The sequence below is a fragment of the Otolemur garnettii genome, unplaced genomic scaffold (assembly GCF_000181295.1).
Source record: "Otolemur garnettii isolate 467f Iridium unplaced genomic scaffold, OtoGar3 scaffold00039, whole genome shotgun sequence".
In the NCBI taxonomy this organism is placed as follows: domain Eukaryota; kingdom Metazoa; phylum Chordata; class Mammalia; order Primates; family Galagidae; genus Otolemur; species Otolemur garnettii.
In genome coordinates this window covers 12,337,533-12,355,824 of record NW_003852434.1, presented here as the reverse complement: position 1 = coordinate 12,355,824, position 18,292 = coordinate 12,337,533, and the positions used below count along the sequence as shown (strand labels likewise).

At 41.7% G+C, this 18,292-nt stretch overlaps 2 protein-coding genes across 2 annotated transcripts in view; one reads left to right on the top strand and one right to left on the bottom strand.

Annotated features, from left to right (window-relative positions):
* Positions 1 to 7,775, bottom strand: part of NUP54 (nucleoporin 54) — a 29,541-nt gene extending 21,766 nt beyond the window's left edge. The window contains exons 1-3 of the mRNA XM_003790068.1: positions 7,584 to 7,775; positions 3,865 to 3,948; positions 3,604 to 3,750 (exon numbers count right to left, since the gene is read on the bottom strand). Of these exons, the coding sequence (XP_003790116.1) occupies positions 3,604 to 3,750; positions 3,865 to 3,948; positions 7,584 to 7,650 (298 nt within the window). The 5' untranslated portion in view covers positions 7,651 to 7,775. The remainder of the gene's footprint in view (positions 1 to 3,603; positions 3,751 to 3,864; positions 3,949 to 7,583) is intronic.
* Positions 7,776 to 8,442: 667 nt separating this feature from the next.
* The window catches only part of FAM47E (family with sequence similarity 47 member E), a 117,825-nt gene continuing 107,975 nt past the window's right edge, over positions 8,443 to 18,292 (top strand). The window contains exon 1 of the mRNA XM_023513355.1: positions 8,443 to 8,498. Within this exon, the coding sequence (XP_023369123.1) occupies positions 8,443 to 8,498 (56 nt within the window). The remainder of the gene's footprint in view (positions 8,499 to 18,292) is intronic.

The following is an 18,292-nucleotide window of genomic DNA, read 5'->3' as shown; positions in this document are numbered from 1 at the left end:
TCCTGAGCACAGGTGAAAAGAGGGTGGTTAGAAGGGAGGAAGGGAAAGATTTCACAGTGGGAATCTGAAGGAATTGCAATGAGGGAGTCTATCTTCTCTTTGAAGCAGAGTTGAGGCCATTTGCTAAAAGTGAGAACAGAAATATTTGAGATTTAAAGAGACTAAAGGTTTAAAGTAACTGTTACAGAAAGTAGGAGAGTAATTTTAAAACAGAGACTTAACAGGATTACCAGGCAATGTTCAGGCCTGAGGTTGAAGAATTTACAGAGGTGTGTTCATTCTCCATAATGTGTGACTTTCTCATGCAATACCTGAATATACAGTTGAGTGTACAAAGACTTGGGTTTTTTTTTCAGGCAATGTAATACAAAACCCAGAAATTTAGCATGCTGGCAAGAGTGACTTGACATGGAAGCCATGAATCTAAGGGAGCAGGACAGAGCTATGAAGGCAGGAAAGCGCACCAAGTGTCTCAACAGTCTTTTGGAGTACTGTGAATAATTAGCCTTGGCTTAGAAAGGAGGTCTCGTGGTAGCAGGGAAAGCTGAATGTCATTTCCTCTTGACCACAGGTGTTGCCAACTGAGACAGGTGTATAACTGTGATGAGTAAAAGGGAGCTAATGAGCTACAAGATGCACATGGATGGATGTGCGTGTTGTGGGCAGGCAATGGTCCTAAGCATGGCACTCTATATGAGGGGGCTAATATCCTACTTGGCTTGGAGATAGGGCATGGTAGCAAGAAATGGGCTCTTTTCCTCTGCTTCTTCATTTAAATGTTTGCGTTTCCAAGAGTTTTGTTCCAGTGCTCTCCTCTCTCTTGCTCTGGAATCAAGTCTCCTAAATGGCATCATTCAAGTTGACTGCTTTAAATACTCTTAAGGTATTCAAGTCTCTCCCGAGCTCCTACCCACACATAAAAGTACAGTGAGGGGCAGCTCAAACTCATTATCTATCCACAAACACCTGTTCCTACATTGGTATTCTGGGTCGTAGGGAAAAGCAAGGAGCTCAGTCAGTCATGCAATCCAAAAGCCCAAACACCTTTACCCAGTCATTAAGTTTTATTGATTCTGCAACTTACATCTCATCTCCCTCAACGCCATCTCCTGTTTTTTTGTTTCTACTGTTGACGGCCTCTGCCTAACTCAGGTCTTCACTATATCTTGCTTTGGCAAGAGCATCAGAACTAGTATCCCTGCCTCCATTCCAGCCCACCTACCCTTCTATTTCTAATTTATCCTTCTATTTCTCTCAGACAGTTCTAAAAATCTGACAATTTTCCTGTCTAGCGTAAATCCCACAATGGTTCACAACTGCTTAAACGACAGCTCCTTATTAAAACATGGAAGGTCGGCTCAGCACCTGTCACTCAGCGGCTAGGGCGACAGCCACATACACTGGAGCTGGCAGGTTCGAATCCAGCCTGGACCTGCCAAACAGCAATGACAACTACAACCAAAAAATAGCCGGGCATTGTGGCGTGTGTCTGTAGTCCCAGCTACTTGGGAGGCTGAAGCAAGAGAATCGCTTAAGCCCAAGAGTTACAGGTTGCTGTGAACTGTGATATCACGGCACTCTACCAAAGGCAACATAGTGAGACTCTGTCTCAAAAAACAAAACAAAACAAAAACACTCAAGGCCCCCTATAAGCTAGTTCATATCTCCTTTATCTAGCTCTCACCACTGGCCCTAAGGTCACTGATGCATTAAAACTATACTGACCTAGCTGCAGGTCCGAAATGCTTTATGCTCTGCCATGAATCCATGCCTCTGTCAATGTTATCCCTAGAATACCCTGGAATCTCCTTGTAGACTATGATCAGGGATGCTGGTTTTCAACCTTGTATGACCCAATGCCTGACATATTATATATATATCTCATAAATGGCTACAACATAACTGAATGAGCCCCTTCCATTTCTGTAACAGCACCAGATTCAAATTCCTTTTTTTTTTTTTTTTTTCTCTTACGAAAGTGCAACTACAACTGCTCATGGTTGGAGAGACCTTATTTTAAGAAACAAAGGAAAGCAATTCACTTTTGTTTTCCTCTCTTTGTTACTTGGGCATTTCATTAAACTTTGTAATTTTTGCAAGATTATAGGAAAAAAAGAATGATTGGGACACTAGAAAGAATTCTGAGACTACTACTCTATTCTCTTTATCCTATTGATTAGGTAATCCTTGAAATTCATGTTTCATTATTAATCTTCAATGACTAAGTAGGATGGAATTTAGCAATCAAGTTACCTAAAAACAAACAAATAAATAAATGAAAGGGATTTTAAGAGGTACCAGACTGTGGAAAAGTGAGGAGAGCACTACACAGGGAGTCAAGGAACCTGAATGCACGTCCCTGTACTTCCTGAGAGGAATATGGATAAGTTACAATCTCTTAGTTTCCTCTCTTCATCCACAAAATGGACACAGCAACAGTGCTATTTCACAGAGTTCTTCTGAGAATTAGTAAGTTAATCCATACAACATCAGCCCTGGAACCTACAGCCATACCAGCTAATAAGGAAGTCATCAAAGACTAATACCAGACTTGGGTCAAAAGAGACTCAGGAGCCAACCTGAAGAGGCTTACACTAGCCTGAGATAGAATAACTTAAGCATAAATAAAAACAATGCAATGGATTTTTTAAAAAAAGTTTAAATGCTTGAGTACTGACATAAAAAACCTGATTACCTTTGGAGAATGCTAGACAACCAACTCTTTATTTTGAAAACTAGTAAAAAGGGAAAGAATCAACTAAACAGATGAGGTGAAGTTTCTCTTTATTGAAGTATTCCAGCAAATAAATGGAATAGGAACTGAAGTGAAGCAGCAGGTAATGATCACCAACGGGTGCTAACCTCACACACACAAAAGGCAAACAGGCATATGCTTCTTGATAAAGAACACAATACCTATACAATAATTTTGCAAACAAACAAAAAACCAAATTATCAATAGTGATAAGCCCCTACATAAAACCCAATTATTAAGAAATACAGAGGACAGAAGAATATGCTAAACTACACAATAGGAATGTAGTCTCGACTGAAACACACTATAGAAGAAATGATCTGCTTTCTCCAAAAAATCACTAAGAGAGATAAAAGGGGAATCTATAGTGAAGCTGGACAGGCAAAACTGAATAATATCTACACACCTGAGTGACAAAATTATAAAGAAAAGGAAATGATCAGCATAAAACACAGCACTGTAGTTCCGCTGAAAGGAAAGTGTTTGGTAAGAGAATAGTGGTGGACTTCAAAGTGGCAGGGTCCATCTCCTGATGTGGGCAATGGTTACAAGGGTGTTAAAAGTAAATAATTCATTCAGCTGTACTTTGCAAAGTTTTCTCTGTGTTATTTTTAACAAAAATTTAAGGGGAATGATCCTAAACAAAGAGACCTTACAATCCCAATCAGGACCATTCGTCTCCTCTCCCACTGCTATCATACAAACACATGAGAAGAAGCTAATGAAATCACTGGGAATATGATATTTATAACTCTAACCAAAAAAAGGTAAAGTATTTCAAACAATACACTCAATGTTAGCTATTATTGCTACAGTTTTATACTTGAAGATGAAAACATCATACTTACTAGTTTGCTGCTGTTGCTGCTGGGTATTAAATCCTCCAAATCCCAGTCCAGTTCCCAAACCAGTACCTAAGCCAGTGCTAGTTCCTGTTGTTGTGCCGAACCCAGTTCCAAATCCAAACCCTTTGTTCTGAGTGCCACCAAAGAGTCCTTTGGAGGAAAAATTGGAATTGTGTAAGTTAAAAAACAAAACAAAACAAAAAAAACACACCAACTAACCTCTACCTCATTTACTTCTACAAATGACTTGAGATGGCTTCTTACCAGTAGTGCCTGTGTTAGCTGGGGCAGAAAAGCTGAATGCAGAACCTGCAGTTGTAGATGTTGTCCCAAATCCTCCAAACCCGCCTAATTAAAAAAGGATATAAATGGAAAAGAAAAATTTTTTGTATACATGAAGGCATTTTCTTTTTCAAATAATATGTAATTAGACAAATATAGTTATCTCATTTTTCCTTTCTCTATTTTCAACATCAATTTTTTTAAAAAACTATACTACTAACCATGATGTCAATAGTTATAAGAAATAAGTGACTAAATATTAAAGATAGGAATATCACAAAGCTATATATCTTCTTCTACTAGAGCAGTGATTAATATTAACAGCCCAGAAAACATGTTAAGCCTATTGCCTTAAGTCTAAAATAACTTAACTTTTAGACTAGGGATTGCAAATTCAATTGTCTACAAAATTTAGACTGATAACATTAGTGAGTATACTGTTTACTGACAGGTGGAAGTATTTAAAGAAAGCAGTTTTTTTTTAAAAAAAATAGCTGCACTTCCTAAATTATGGAAGAGTGGTAGTGTAGTAATGTCACATATTTCTGTTTTTTCCCCCCAAGAGAAATAGCAATGCTGGATTTTCTTTGTATAATTTATTGGTTTTTAAACCCTAAGTCAAATATTAAAATTAAATATAAAAATTTTTGCAACTAATTCAAATGATTTAAAAATACTATGCCAAATATATCATGTTGGCAGACTTGTCACCAGTTGGCAACCTTGGATTTGACAAATTAATTTATATTTACATTAGCTTACATTTCTACTTAGCCTGTGTCAAGACTAAGTAACTTTTCAAAGGAAACGTACCAATATATTTACCTTTATACAACAAGAATGTGTTTCTTGAAGGAAGAGATAAAGGAAAAAAACACAAGTGGAGGCAGTGGCAGGAAGGTGAGCAGAGTCACCACAGGCCTCTGTACCACAGTTTAGCAACTCCACACAAATTTTTAGGGGAGTCTAGAGATGAAATTAAGCTTAACCATATCTAACTTTACATAATAGAATGCTAGCCAATCTAAAACTGTTTTATTATTATTTGTAACTCATTGTCAGTTTTTAGCTGATTTTCTATGGGGTGTCAAAAGCCTTTCAAGAGAAATGTTTGAATCATTAGTGCTAAATTATGCCACAGGTTATCTGGGATTCTACCTTTAATCTCATATATTTCTGGTATACAAACAGATTCATCAATATTGTAACATAAAAGATAAGAAAAAACTCAACCATTTAACATTGATCGCATAATTCTGACTTGGAAAACTACTCAAGAATATATACATGTTGCAGCAAACAACCAAATATTCCATTTACTTGCAGGTTCTACTGCAATACTGTGAACTGTAAAGATTTTGATACAAACCATCTAAAGTATTAAGCTTTGCTCTTAATCTCTTTTCATTACCCCTCACTTCCAAGGAATAACTATAATATAATCTGAATTGGCTACACAATAAAAACATTAGTTTGTATCTCATCATGCTCCAAACATCAAAAAAGTTTTATTACTAATAACAGATCAGCAAGCATACAAAATAAAATATAAACAAGAATTTCTCTCAGCCTTTGACTGAGGGTTAAGTTAATTAACACATAAAAAGAAGTTAAAACAGGTATATTACCATAACCCAAAACTTAACAGTGATAACTCCAAGTGAACATGACATCAAGCAAATACCAACAGGTTTATTTATTGGTGTTGAATTATGAGTTGATAGGCTTTATTCAGAAACACACAAACCTTCAAAATAAGGTTTCTGTTTTACCCAATGCCAATTTTAAGCAAATAAGTAAAAGTAAACATACTAAACAAAGAATAGTTATATATAATCACTTCAGATAGATTATTTTACCTTTGGCATTTTCAAATATTCAAGCTGTTTTCAACTCAGAGTGATACTCACATTGCCCTAACAAATGAATGACCACATCACCAGACTTCCCAAATAAGTTTTAGGGAATAAATGATGTTTACCAAATGCATATAATTGGCATGGGCATAAGAGGCATAATGTAAGAGGATATGAACGATAAATTCATATACGAGCAGCTGAAAAACTAGATTTTTCTATAGAGTCATTAAATGTAAAGTACACATAAACCTATTTAAATTTTTATATATATGTATCCATTGTGTTTTGTAAAAATTTTAATTAGTTTCAAACAATCCACTTAGACAGGGAAATCTTCATAATTATCCTTTTGAATGTAACAATATCTGGCCCTACCTTTTAGAACTCAATGCTACCTGACTATAAATTAAGCTGCGCTGAGCATTTTCTAAAATCCAGGAAGAATTGGGAATTCTTTCTATAATTTCATATCTATGTATCCTAATCTGCTGAACTGACCAAAGAAAAAGCATTACCATCAATACTATACAGGTTAAACAACAAGACGATTATTGCTGTTCGTATAAGACTTGTTTCTCTCTGGAAACACAAAGACAATAAAATGAAATTCCAATGAAAGATGCAGGAAAATGACAAATGACTTCTGGAGTCCAAGAATCCCAGGAAAATAGGTGAGTTTATATTTTGGAAAATATATCTAATAATTTAAAAGTCATATTCTATCCAGAATTATAATCCAAACGTTTATCATTTGGAATATATATTCTGTTTAATTTAGTGTAAATTTAACAAGGGACTATAACTTGCAAGACTTCCCAAAACCACCTTTAAGACAGTCAAAACTTGATACCAATAGTTTTGAGTCGACATTAAAGGAAACGAATGTCCTTTCTTTATGAGATAAATCACTGTTCTTTCCCAAACTCCAGGAATCATGAAATATTCTTGGACTCCAGCTCCCAACACTCATTACACATACAACCCGCAGTATCTACCTGCACTTGCCAGACTGTTACCAAAATTGAACGGAGTCGCCGAGGTAGTAGAAACACCGAAATTCCCAATATTAAAGTTCACTGCAGGATTAGCAGTTAATCCGAAACCCCCAAAATTAAACCCACTGGCGGTAGAGTTGGCAGTCTCAAGCCCACCAAATCCTGATAGGCGTGTAGGCAAAGAAACAAAATTTTAAAAAGAGGAGAAAGAGAAGAAGAAGAAAAAGAAAAGAAAGCAAGATAAGGATTAGAAGAATCAGCAGAAGGTTTCGCAGAAGTGAACAAACCTGACTTTACTCCAAACGAGTTAAGAAAGCAAAGGAGGTGGGGACAGACACTAGGAGCGGGAGCGGGAAGTCCCACAGCTAGCACCGCAAGGGGCCGGGCCGAAGGCTCCCGCCCCTCTGGGGTGAGACCCAGAGAACCCAAGGCAGAGCCCCGGAATCCCCAGCCGTATTCCTCCAAAGCCCGCAGGGGGTGCCAAGCGAGCGTTCCCGCCCGTCAGGGACGCTGGGGTGGAGAGGGAAGGGGAGGTCTCAGGAAAGGGGAGAAGGGAGCAGCCTCCAATTTGAATCGAACTCCCGGCGGCGGGAAGCGAACTACGGGAGTACGGGTCCCGAGGGACCCAAGGGCTGTAAGCGCGCTCTGGACTGGTCCTTGAATACCCCCCACGGCCTCCTTAGGAGCCGCCTCGGCCCGCTGTGCTGCCGCCCGCCCTTTTCCGAAGCCTCCAAAGTCCGCGCGCGCGCGGGGGTCCCTAGGATCCCCAAGTCGGAGAGTCTCGAACTGAGGGGGCAGCCCACACGCTTCTTTTGCCCCAGCGAAGGTCCAGGGGGGAATCACTCACCCGCGGGGGCCGCAGGGGCTGCAGCGGTGCCAGATGTGCCCGAAGGAGCCCCAAAATTGAAGGCCATGTCGCGAGACAGCACCAAATAGCTGCTCCCGCGACTCTCCGTGCGCTTCTCTTTTTGGTCCGGCCGGGAAACCGCGCGGCGGCTCAGCGGGTTCCGCCCCTTTCCAGCCCAGCCTGTGAGGCTGAAGGGCGGCCGGGCGCGGGGGTGGACAGTGGTGAGGGAACGCCCCGGGCCGCTCGCTTCCGGGCCTTTATGGCTTCACGTGGTGGCGGCCTCACAGTCGGAGAAATGCTGGGGAGCGTGGGTGTGCCGCCTGAGAGCTCTGACGGGTGCCGAAGGGGGTTCTCTGGGAAAAGGGCTGGGGCTGAAGTTGCCACTGTGGGGCTCTGAGCCCGCGGCTGGAACGTGTGTGTGGCGCGGACGAAGATGCTCCCTAGCAGGGGGCCGGCCTCGGCCCCAAGGCCGCGGAGGAGGTGTGTTTGCGCCCAGGCCTCAACAAAGAGCAGGTGAAGCAGAAGCGCCAGAGAGGAGGCCTGTTGGAAGACTTCACAGGGAATGGAATAGCCGCGAATGTCCTGTGTGCCAAGCGCTCTTTTAACCATTTGACAATATTTTAATTTAATCCTCCACTGTTATCTCCGTTATATGGAGGCGAAAACAGGCATGAGGGGCAGGCTGGATCCAGATTCCAGAGAGTCTGAACTAATCACGGCATTGTAAGTAAGCGCTGAACTGGACGGGGAGAATGTTGAGACAGGCTGAAAGCTGCCGCCGTTATATTTGTAGTATCATTTGATATTAAGAATAACCTAACAGAAGAGATTCTGTTACGACCTTTATTTTACAGGTGAGATGAGAGGACTGACATTTAGAATTACTAAGCAGCTCGTCCCGAGGGCCCTTTGCTGGTAAGTCTAAAGTCTACTTTTGAACTCAGGTTTCTTGACTCTAGAGGCTCATTTATAAAAATTACTCTTGTGTTACATTGCCTTGTAGATCATGGTAAGGATTTCAGACGATTTTCTTTTCTTTTTTTTTTTTTTTTGAGACAGTCTCACTATGTTGCCCTCGGTAGAGTGCTGTGGCGTCACAGCTCACAGCAACCTCAAACTCTTGGGCTCAAGCGATTCTCTTGCCTCAACTTCCCAAGGAGCTGGGACTACAGGCGCCTGCCAGAACACCCGGCTATTTTTTGGTTGTGGTTGTCATTGTTGTTTGGTAGGCTGGGGCTGGATTGTAACCCACCAACTCTGGTGTATGTGTCCAGCGCCCTAGCTGCTGAGCCATGGTATGGGCGCCGAGCCTGTTTCTTGATGGCAATGGAAAACCTTTATGGGCTGTGAGGCAGAGAAATGGGTTGATGAAAATTTTATTTTTTTAAAATCCCTCTGGATACCACAGGAGAATGGAGTGGGAGGAGCCAGCATGTCTGAGGAAGGTGGGGAGCTTTTAGGAGTCTGTTGCAGTTTGCACAAGTAAGAGATGACAGTGACTTGGGTTGTAGTTATTGCAGTGATGTAAAGGGAGCAAATTTGAGAGCTGCTTAAGAAACGAAATATGTAGGATTTGCCAATGGGTTGGACATGATTAAGGATTCAAAGGTAACTCCCTGATTTCTGGATTGAGCAAATGGTGAATGGCAGACCATCATCTGATTCCTGCAAACTAAGTATGCACCCATGCCCACTGCACTGCCTTCTTTTACCATTTGTCACAGGTGTAATGTTTATTATACAGGAATATAAACAGTAGAACCTCCATAGTTGGCCATCTCCCTGCATTGACCACTTCCTTAAGCTGACCCAATTTTTTATAGACAGAAAGTAAAAGTACATGTTATGTATCAGTCCAGTAGGCCTAGTTCCTTATGTTGACCACCTCTGTATATTTAGTAGTTTGTTACAGTTTCTTGGGTGGTCAACTTACAGAGGTTATACTGTATTCCATAAAGAATTCATGTCCCTCATGTTCTGTGCCCAGCAGAAGTGCCTGTTCTGGGCTCCAGTAATCCTCCTGCCTCAGTCTCCCAAGTGTAGCTGGGACTACAGGCGCTTACCACAAAGCCCATTAGTTTTTCTATGTTTAGTAGAGATGGAGTCTCATTCTTGATCAAACTCCTCTCAAACTTAGGAGCCCAAACAATCCACCCACTTTAGCATCCCAGACTGCTGGAATTGACAGCCATGAGGCACTGTCTCAGGCCAGGAACTTTGATTTAGCACATAGTCTAGTGCTTAAGTACTCAGGATACTTTAAAAAAAACTAATCAATTGGTAAGGAAAATAAAAAATTAAGGGGTGGTGCCTGTGGCTCAAAGGAGTAGGGTGCTGACCCCATATGCCGGAGGTGGTGGGTTCAAATGCAGCCCAGGCCAAAAACTGCAAAAAAAAAAAGGAAAATAAAAAATTAACTTACAGAATCTGCCACAGAGCTCAGGAATTGGAGGTACAAAATATCTTCATAAATTGTGGGTAAAGGGAAGTTAAAATGAGAAAATGAGAGGAACTGGTTGAAAGTCCATTTAGGTAGTTCGAGCTCCCCAAATCCCATGCTGACTTAGTGAAGTCAAGTGATGCTTCTTCCCCCCCCCATAGAAGAGGAATGGAGGTTTATTCTCTACAGTGATTAGAATAGCATTGTCTCTAGACATGGGGGTCTCCCAGACATTATTGAGAGTGGGTAGTATTGTACTGAATATTGCAAGATTGAGTGGATGTACATGTGAGATACTGAGATGCCTCATCTCCTACTGCTTTCAGTGCATTGGCAAGCCTGGCTTTTACCCTCCAGGCAGAAAACTGGGAGAATCTTCTATAGCAAAAATGACTACTAGTAGAGAAAAGACAGAATTATTTGACATCAGAAATTCCCTAAACAAATAGTCTAGCCCGGTTACTTTATAGCAGTGGTTCTCACCTGGGAACAATTTTAACTTTGACTTCCCTACCCCCAGGTATGTTTGGCAATGTCTGCAGACATTTTTGGTTGTTGCAGCTGGGAGGATACTACTAGTGTCTGTTGGGTCAAAGCGGAGGATGCTTCTTAATACCCTACAATGCACAGGACAGACCCACAAAAATTATATGGCCCCAGCTATCACAAGTGCACAGTTTGAGAAATCCTACGTTATGGCAAAGCTCATAGTTGGCAAGCCCCACTCTGGCATTCGGAACTTCCAATCATCTGTTAAGTCTCACTCTTAAATTTGAGTAGATCAGCAAGGATCACCAAGCTTAGGAGAGCCTTTAACATAAAATATATAGATAAAAACAAATTGGGGGGGGGTGGTTTCAAGGAGAATGAAACTATTAAAAAGCAAATGTATATTCAGAGAGATAGGAAGATTGCAAACATGAGATGCTATTAGGATATTATTATTTTTTAAAAAAGGATCCTTAGGGGGAAATAAAGAAAGCTATTGGAATTTTAAATACATTACCAGAAGTGAAAAACTCAATAGAAGCGTTGGAAAATAAAGGTGACGAAATCTCCCAGAAAGTAAAGCAAAAAGACAAAGGAATGGAAAATAAAAAATAAGGGGTGGCGCCTATGGCTCAGTTGGTGAGGCACTGGCCCCATATACTGAGGGTGGCAGGTTCAAGCCCAGCCCTGGCCAAACCGCAACAAAAAAATAGCTGGGCGTTGTGACAGGTGCCTGTAGTCCCAGCTGCTCAGGAGGCTGAGGCAAGAGAATTGCCTAAGCCCAAGAGCTCGAGGTTGCTATGAGCTGTGATGCCACAGTACTCTACTGAGGGTGACAAAGTAAGACTCTATCTCTACAAAATAAATAAAATAAAATTAGAGTACTAGTTCAAAATGTTTGACACTGATATAATAGTTTCAGAAAGAGCACAGAGAAAAATCTATCCTTTCAAGTACTTCAGGATTTGGCCTCCTCCTGTGATCTATTCATTCAGAATTCACTGAGCCCTGCTATGTGCCTGGCACTGTTCTGAGCACTAAACTAAGAGAGGTGTGTTTCATGCCTTTCATGCCTTTTTGTGAATGTACAACTGAGTGAAGGAAAGCCAAACATTAAATAAACAATACGCTGTGGTGATTGTGCAAGAAAGGCAGTACAGGGGAGGAAGTCATTCAATAATTCAAAAATATTTCTGTAATCATTATAAGAAGTTGCTGGATTGAAATGACTTACCAAATGCTCATTACAGTGAAGAAAATAGACTCACACTAAGGCACTTTCTGAAATGATACCACCATGATGGCAAAGAAGTTTTCAAAGAGTAAAATGGAATCAAAATGACTTTAGACTTCTCAGTAGCAATACTAGCTAAAAGACAATAGAGAAATGCCTTTGAATTTCTGAACAAAAGTTATTTCCAACTTAGAATATTCTCAGTCAAGTTACAGATCAGCTGAAAAGAGAGAATAAAGGCAATTTCAGACAAGAAATTTTTGGAAAACAAAACACCTCCTATTTCTAAGGCAATTAGTTACTGGAGGATGCACTCCACCAAGGTGGAGTTGGCTGTGAAAGAGGAAGGCGTGACATACAGGAGACTTAACACAGGCCAAGGGATCCCCAGGGTGGTAGGAGAGATCACCAGGTCCTCTGACTTGTGAGTCAGAGGTTCTGGGAAAGGCTGCTTCATCGGGAGGAACAATGTGAGAGATTTACAATCAGCAAGGAGTTTGGGGTTAAATTCCATGTATAATTCTCTCCCGTGTGTAATACACTCCCATAGTTTTGGCCCAGACTTTGAGGAAAATGCTCAAGATAGTGACTGGCTCTTGGCTGGGAGACATGCATCTGGGGAGGGCTAACACTCCTCTGATAAACATGTAGATCACAACACCGTCCCACAGTTGCTGGATGCTGCCCCTTCCCTCTCTCCTGGGAGCCCTTTCTCCTTGCCACATTGGAGGCTATGGTTGAGATGGCCACACATGTGGCCAGCTGGGCAGGAGCTTCAGAGGCTGCTTGGCCCATACACAGCCAACTGGGTCCCTGGGACTTTCATGGGGCTCCCAGTCCCCTCTGTGTGGCCAGGGCTTCAGCCACGCAGCCCTACCCCCACCCCTGATTGTAGCACTCAGTGGAGGCTTCAGCCACGCAGCCCTGCCACCACCCCCACCCCTGATTGTAGCACTCAGTGGAGGCTGCCCCCTTCCGATCCCATGTCCTCTTGGAATGGAACCCCATGTACCCAGCAAGCCTAGGTGGGAGGGTGTCGCGGCCCCCATGGTCCTCTGGGCTCCCCTCCTGAGCTGCACTACCCATGTGTGATACGCATCCTTTTCTCTCACAAATTTGGGCAAAAAATTTGTGCATTATATACAGCAAAGTATGGTACATGGAGAACGAAGCCAATGGGACAATTAAACAATGTTGTTTGAGAAGGGAAAAGTAATAAGGATGCTACATGACTCAAGTGTAGAAAGTTTCCCCCATAATCCCAATAATGTAAATTGATACAGGGAGAATTATGACAACAATATTGCAAATCTGAAACAAAAAATTATAAATTCCAAGATGACTACAGGATGGACATATATAGATGATAGAAACTAGGCCTGTGAACTATGCTGAACTCTCGTTTGCTAGTCTGAGGTTTGTCAGATACTTCACTGGCACACTGATTACAATCTTGCCCACCAGAAGAAGCTCAATGTTAGGATAGAATTAACCATCCCTGTCCAGACCCTAAGATGTCTGTGTACTCCTTACCTTTTTACCCTATATACATTAACCACATATTTGCTTTATCATGTGTATAAGGTCACTGAACACCAGGTAGAACTGTAAGAATGTCACCTTTGCTTCACTGTCCCATTTTCTACATAGCAGAAGGGACGTAGCCCACTCCGGGATGCATTCTCAGTTTGTGCTAAATTTGTGTTCTTGGACCATGGTCCTCAGCTTGGCCCTCAATACAATTAACTTTACATTTCTTTAAGTCTTCTGGGTGGACAGAAAGATGAGGAGGTGGAAAGAATAAGTGTGTGTAGGGAAGGGAGGGAGGAAAGAGCTAAATCTTCACCATTTACAGTGGAGAGTCACAGGCAGTGCTCAAACTGAAAATTCCCCAGGCGGCATGCCATCTAGAGTCAAGAGGGTAAATTAAAAAAAAGGGGGTGGGGGGTACCTCTGGGATTGGTGCTGGCTTTTCTTCTTTTTCCTTTGTAGTAATATACCTCATAGAAATGTTTGATTCTTAAATCTACGTGCTTGTATGTATAACTTTAATAAAAGTAATAACAAAAAGGCCCCTGTGTCTTTCAAATTTATAAATGTCCTTTGACTCAGCAATGCTACTTCTGGGAATTTATCTTATAAATGATTTGGCAAAATTATGGAATGCAAGGTAATTCATTACAGCATTGTTTATAATAACAAATGATAGAAACAGACAGGGTTTTTGTTAAATAATGTGTTACATTTATTCAATGGGATAGTATTCAGCCATGAAGTAGGAACAGAAAAGCTCTTTGTGTTCTGATAAGAAAGACCTCAAAGATAAATTAGACTAAAAATGCACAATTTAAAACATTATATTATGGGGCGGCGCCTGTGGCTCAATATGCTGGAGGTGGCCAGTTCGAACCCAGCCCCGGCCAAAAACTAAAAAAAAAAAATTTATGTTACAATTTGGGTAAAAAAAAAAAAAAGGTCTAGAATATAAAAATACATATAATTTGTGAAAGGTTTCTAGATAAATTTTTTTAAAAAACAAATAATATTGGTTGCATCTGAGATGTACAGGGGCAGAGGAAGACTTCTCACTCAAACCTCTTTTATGCTTTTTGAAAATGTAAGTAGGTTACTTATTCAAAAAATTTAATAATGCTAATAGTGGTTATTGCCAGAGTCCTAGGGGCAATGCTGATGTGCAGGCGAGGACAGCAGGAAGAGGACTCCAGATCGATAGCACATGGGGGAGGAGAATGTGTCCAGTGATTTGATTGTGAACACCATTTTCCAGTAATAGGAATTTTGGAAGAAGACAAGAAAAGTTAGTTGCATTCTTTATGTACTGCATTTGAAGACAACCTGGCTAGGCTACCCAGCTGATATTTGGATATGTGGGAGAGAGGCCCATGTTTGGATTATAATCAAAGTCAGGGGAGTAAATGGAATTGTCAGGAGAGAGTATCAAGTGAGAAGAGGTCATGGCTGAGTCCCAGTATTAAGAACATATCAGGGAGCCCTTGAGAGAGCCTGAGATAGTGGCCAAATCCAGCCCAGCATCTCTTTGTAAAGTGCAGTTTTACAGGAATAGACCCATCATTTGTTTACGTGTCTGCAACTGCTTTCATTGCTGCAAGAGCAGAATTGAATAGTTGTAAAAAGCAAAACTCTTTTCTATCTGGCCCTTTACAGGAAAAGTTTACTAACCCCGACCTGGACCTCTGCAGTGGGCCCTGAAGTGCAGTGAGCAGTGCTAACTTTGGCAGTTCATTCTTGGTTGTCGGGAGATTGAGTGGCCTATGGCTGGGGTTACTCCTTCCTTTTCCCTGAAGGAGCTTTTTCCCTTAGATTCCTATGGGAGCAGTGCCTTTTTGGCCACAGCAGTGGAGATTTTTAACATTCTGTGGGCAGTTGTCATTCCTAGATGACTCCTGAAACCAGTGACACACCAAATCCCAGAGCACCTGTGCTCAGCAGCTGTGCGCTGCCCATTGACAAGACCGCTTCTTCATGCTTGCCCTGAAGACTAGGAGGGGGACATAGGGTCTCCATCCTGAGACCAAATGATGCTCTGCCCTTTGGCTTACAATCTGTAGGACAGCGTGAGGATGGAGGATCTACCATCTTTTCTTTTGGCTGTCTTGGCCCTATATATTTTAAGCCCATTCCTTAACCCATGCCACCAAGAGGCTTTGTAGAATTTGCCCAGAGGGTGGTGCATGACAGCTGATGGTCCAGAGGAGACCATCTTGCGTGCCAGCGGGACATAGCATAATAGCCTCCTAACTGACCTCCCTCCATCTGTGTGACTCCCTTCTGATGTATTTCTGCATCCTGCAACTAGAATGGGTCTTTCTGAATCTATCATCGCACCCAGCTTCTCTCCACAGTCCAACTGGAAACAATTCAGTAGCTTCTCGTTGGGCTTTAAATGGACCAAAAGGCAAAACCTGCTTTACTAAGTCCCAGCTTGATCTGGTTCCTGCCTTTCTCAACAGCCTTATCTCCCACTGTGCTTCCCTCTCTGAAATTCAGCCATTTTCATCATCACTTGTAGTAAACCTGCTCCCTCCTGTTCCCCTAGGTTTGATCATCTCCACCTCTGAGTCCTATCCCCACAGCATCATGAAACTTAGTTGACACTTTACATTTGTGTGTATGATCATTTGGTCACTGTTTTCTCAAGTCTCCTTTTGTCACTAGTAGCCTGGTCTACTTTCATGGTGCCTGGCATGAAGCAGGTGCTCAGTCAAATAAGCTGCACACATTACAGGTAGCATGCAGAAATGAGCCACTGCCCCAGGACTCTGGCAGTAACCACATACTGTGTGATTCTGTTCATGTGAAATGCCTAGGAAAAGAAAAAAGCAGAACACAGATTCCTGGTTGCCAGGGGCTGGGGGGTTCAGGGGGCTGCTCCAGCCTGGCCACTGGGATTTTATTGAGGTGATGAAAATGTTCTAAAACTGCACAACTCACCAGATTTACTAAAAATCATGGCATTGTACATTTAAAATGGGTGACTTTTATAGTAGATTAATTATACCTCAATAAAGGTGTTTTTAAATGATCGAATAAATAAAAGAATATAAATATTATTGGAAGTAAAACCTTTATATTGTGCTGTATATACATGTTTCTGGAACTTGTATTCTATATCACTCATACTGTACTTTTTAAATGTTCATGGATCTGTTTTAATAGTTTATTTCATAAAATGTATTTTCTGGATTTTTCTTACTCCCCAATTTGAAATAGTTATGCTTAGTATGTTACAGAGTTCCAGGTTTTTCTGTATGCCTTTGGGTAAGAAGAAGTAGGTACACAGAGCTTCCCTTGTGACATAAAACAGGTAAAATCAGATTTGATGTTCCTGGAAAGTATGTATGCTAGGGATCAAGTGTCCTTGATACATAAAGACATTTATAACACTGAGCGAGATTTTTTCTTTTTTTTTTTTTGCAATTTTTGGCTGGGGCTGGGTATGAACCCGCCACCTCTAGCATATCGGGCCAGCACCCTACTCCTTTGAGCCACAGGCGCTGCCTGATTTTTTTTTTTTTTTTAAAGACAGGGGGAGAAGACAGGGTCTCACTTTGTTGCCCAGGCTAGAGCACAGTGGTGCCATCATAGCTCACTGCAACCTCAAACTCCTGGGCTCGAGTGATCCTCCCACCATAGCCTCCCAGAGTGCTAGGATTACAGTGTGAGCCACCACACCCAGCCTGATCTAGATGTTTTGTTTTATTTTATTTACTTATGGTTTTTGTTGTTGTTGTTGTTGTTGTTGTTTTTGAGATAGAGTCTTACTATGTCGCCTTTGGTAGTGCCGTGGCAACACAGCTCACAGCAACCCCAGACTCTTGGGCTTAAGTGATTCTCTTGCCTCAGCCTCCCAAGTAGCTGGGACTACAGGTGCCCACCACAACGCCCGGCTATTTTTTGGTTATAGTTGTTTGGCAGGCCCAGGCTGGATTTGAACCCGCCAGCTGTGGTATATGTATGTGGTTGGTGCCCTAGCCGCTGAGCTACAGGTGCCAAGCCCTGAGCTAGATATTTTAAGATTGACCTGGATTTGCTGATTTTAAAAATAAGATTCAGTATTGGGATAGAAAAGGTTTTAATCTGAATTTTTGGACTAATAACTCTAGTCTAAATGTCCCCAGAAACAAAAGCCTCAGTACCTCCAATAGCTCTCTGATCCTGCTGAACTCTTCTGGGTTGAGCAAGATTAAAATCATCTGATTTTAATTAGGTTTACTTGTTAGCAGCCTGGGGTAAGGATATTAGGGTAGGAGAAAGTTTGGGAGGAAGCAGTGCTGAGGGGCAGGGAGAGTGAGACAGACTCACAGGAAGCAGTTGCATCCTGCTGGAGGGACTGTGTGGAGGAGGCTGAGAAGTGTTGCCCTGAGGGCTGGAACCTTTACCAGCTGACTCCTGCCTGCTTTGGTAGGGGGTTGCCTTGGGTTATCAACTCCCACATATTCCTGTGGGGTTTCTGGCCTCCGGGAAAAGCCCTGAATCAGAAAAGCAGAGTGTGGGACTTGCTTGGAGTGGCACTTCTCAGTTTGCCTATAACTGCCCACAACAGCTGAGCTGAAGTCAGATGGTCCAAGGGGTGTGACTCAGGGCTGATTCGTCAGGAAAGATCTTTCAAATGAGACTTCATACACAATGAGACATCTGATGACATGACTTCCAAAGCAAATTTGTATAAAGTTTTTTTTTATTAGTGAAACATTTTATTGCATTAAGGGTAGAAATAAACATGTCAAGAATCACATCAAATGAATCATATGTATAAGCTACATGAAGAGCATTCTGGTCAGTATTCTCTTTAACAGGCATAAGCAGTTCACTCCAGTCAATGCCCAGAGGGCCAAGTGCGAGCATCACCTTTTACAGCATTCCTATCTTCCTATCTAGAGCAGTTTAAATTAAAAAGTAGCCTACCTTAAGTAAAAACCCCAATAGGGGTTAGTCGAGTAGTACTTGCTCCACTTGACCATTAGTGATCTTTCTAGAACATAAGGAAATAAAGTGTAGTGGGGG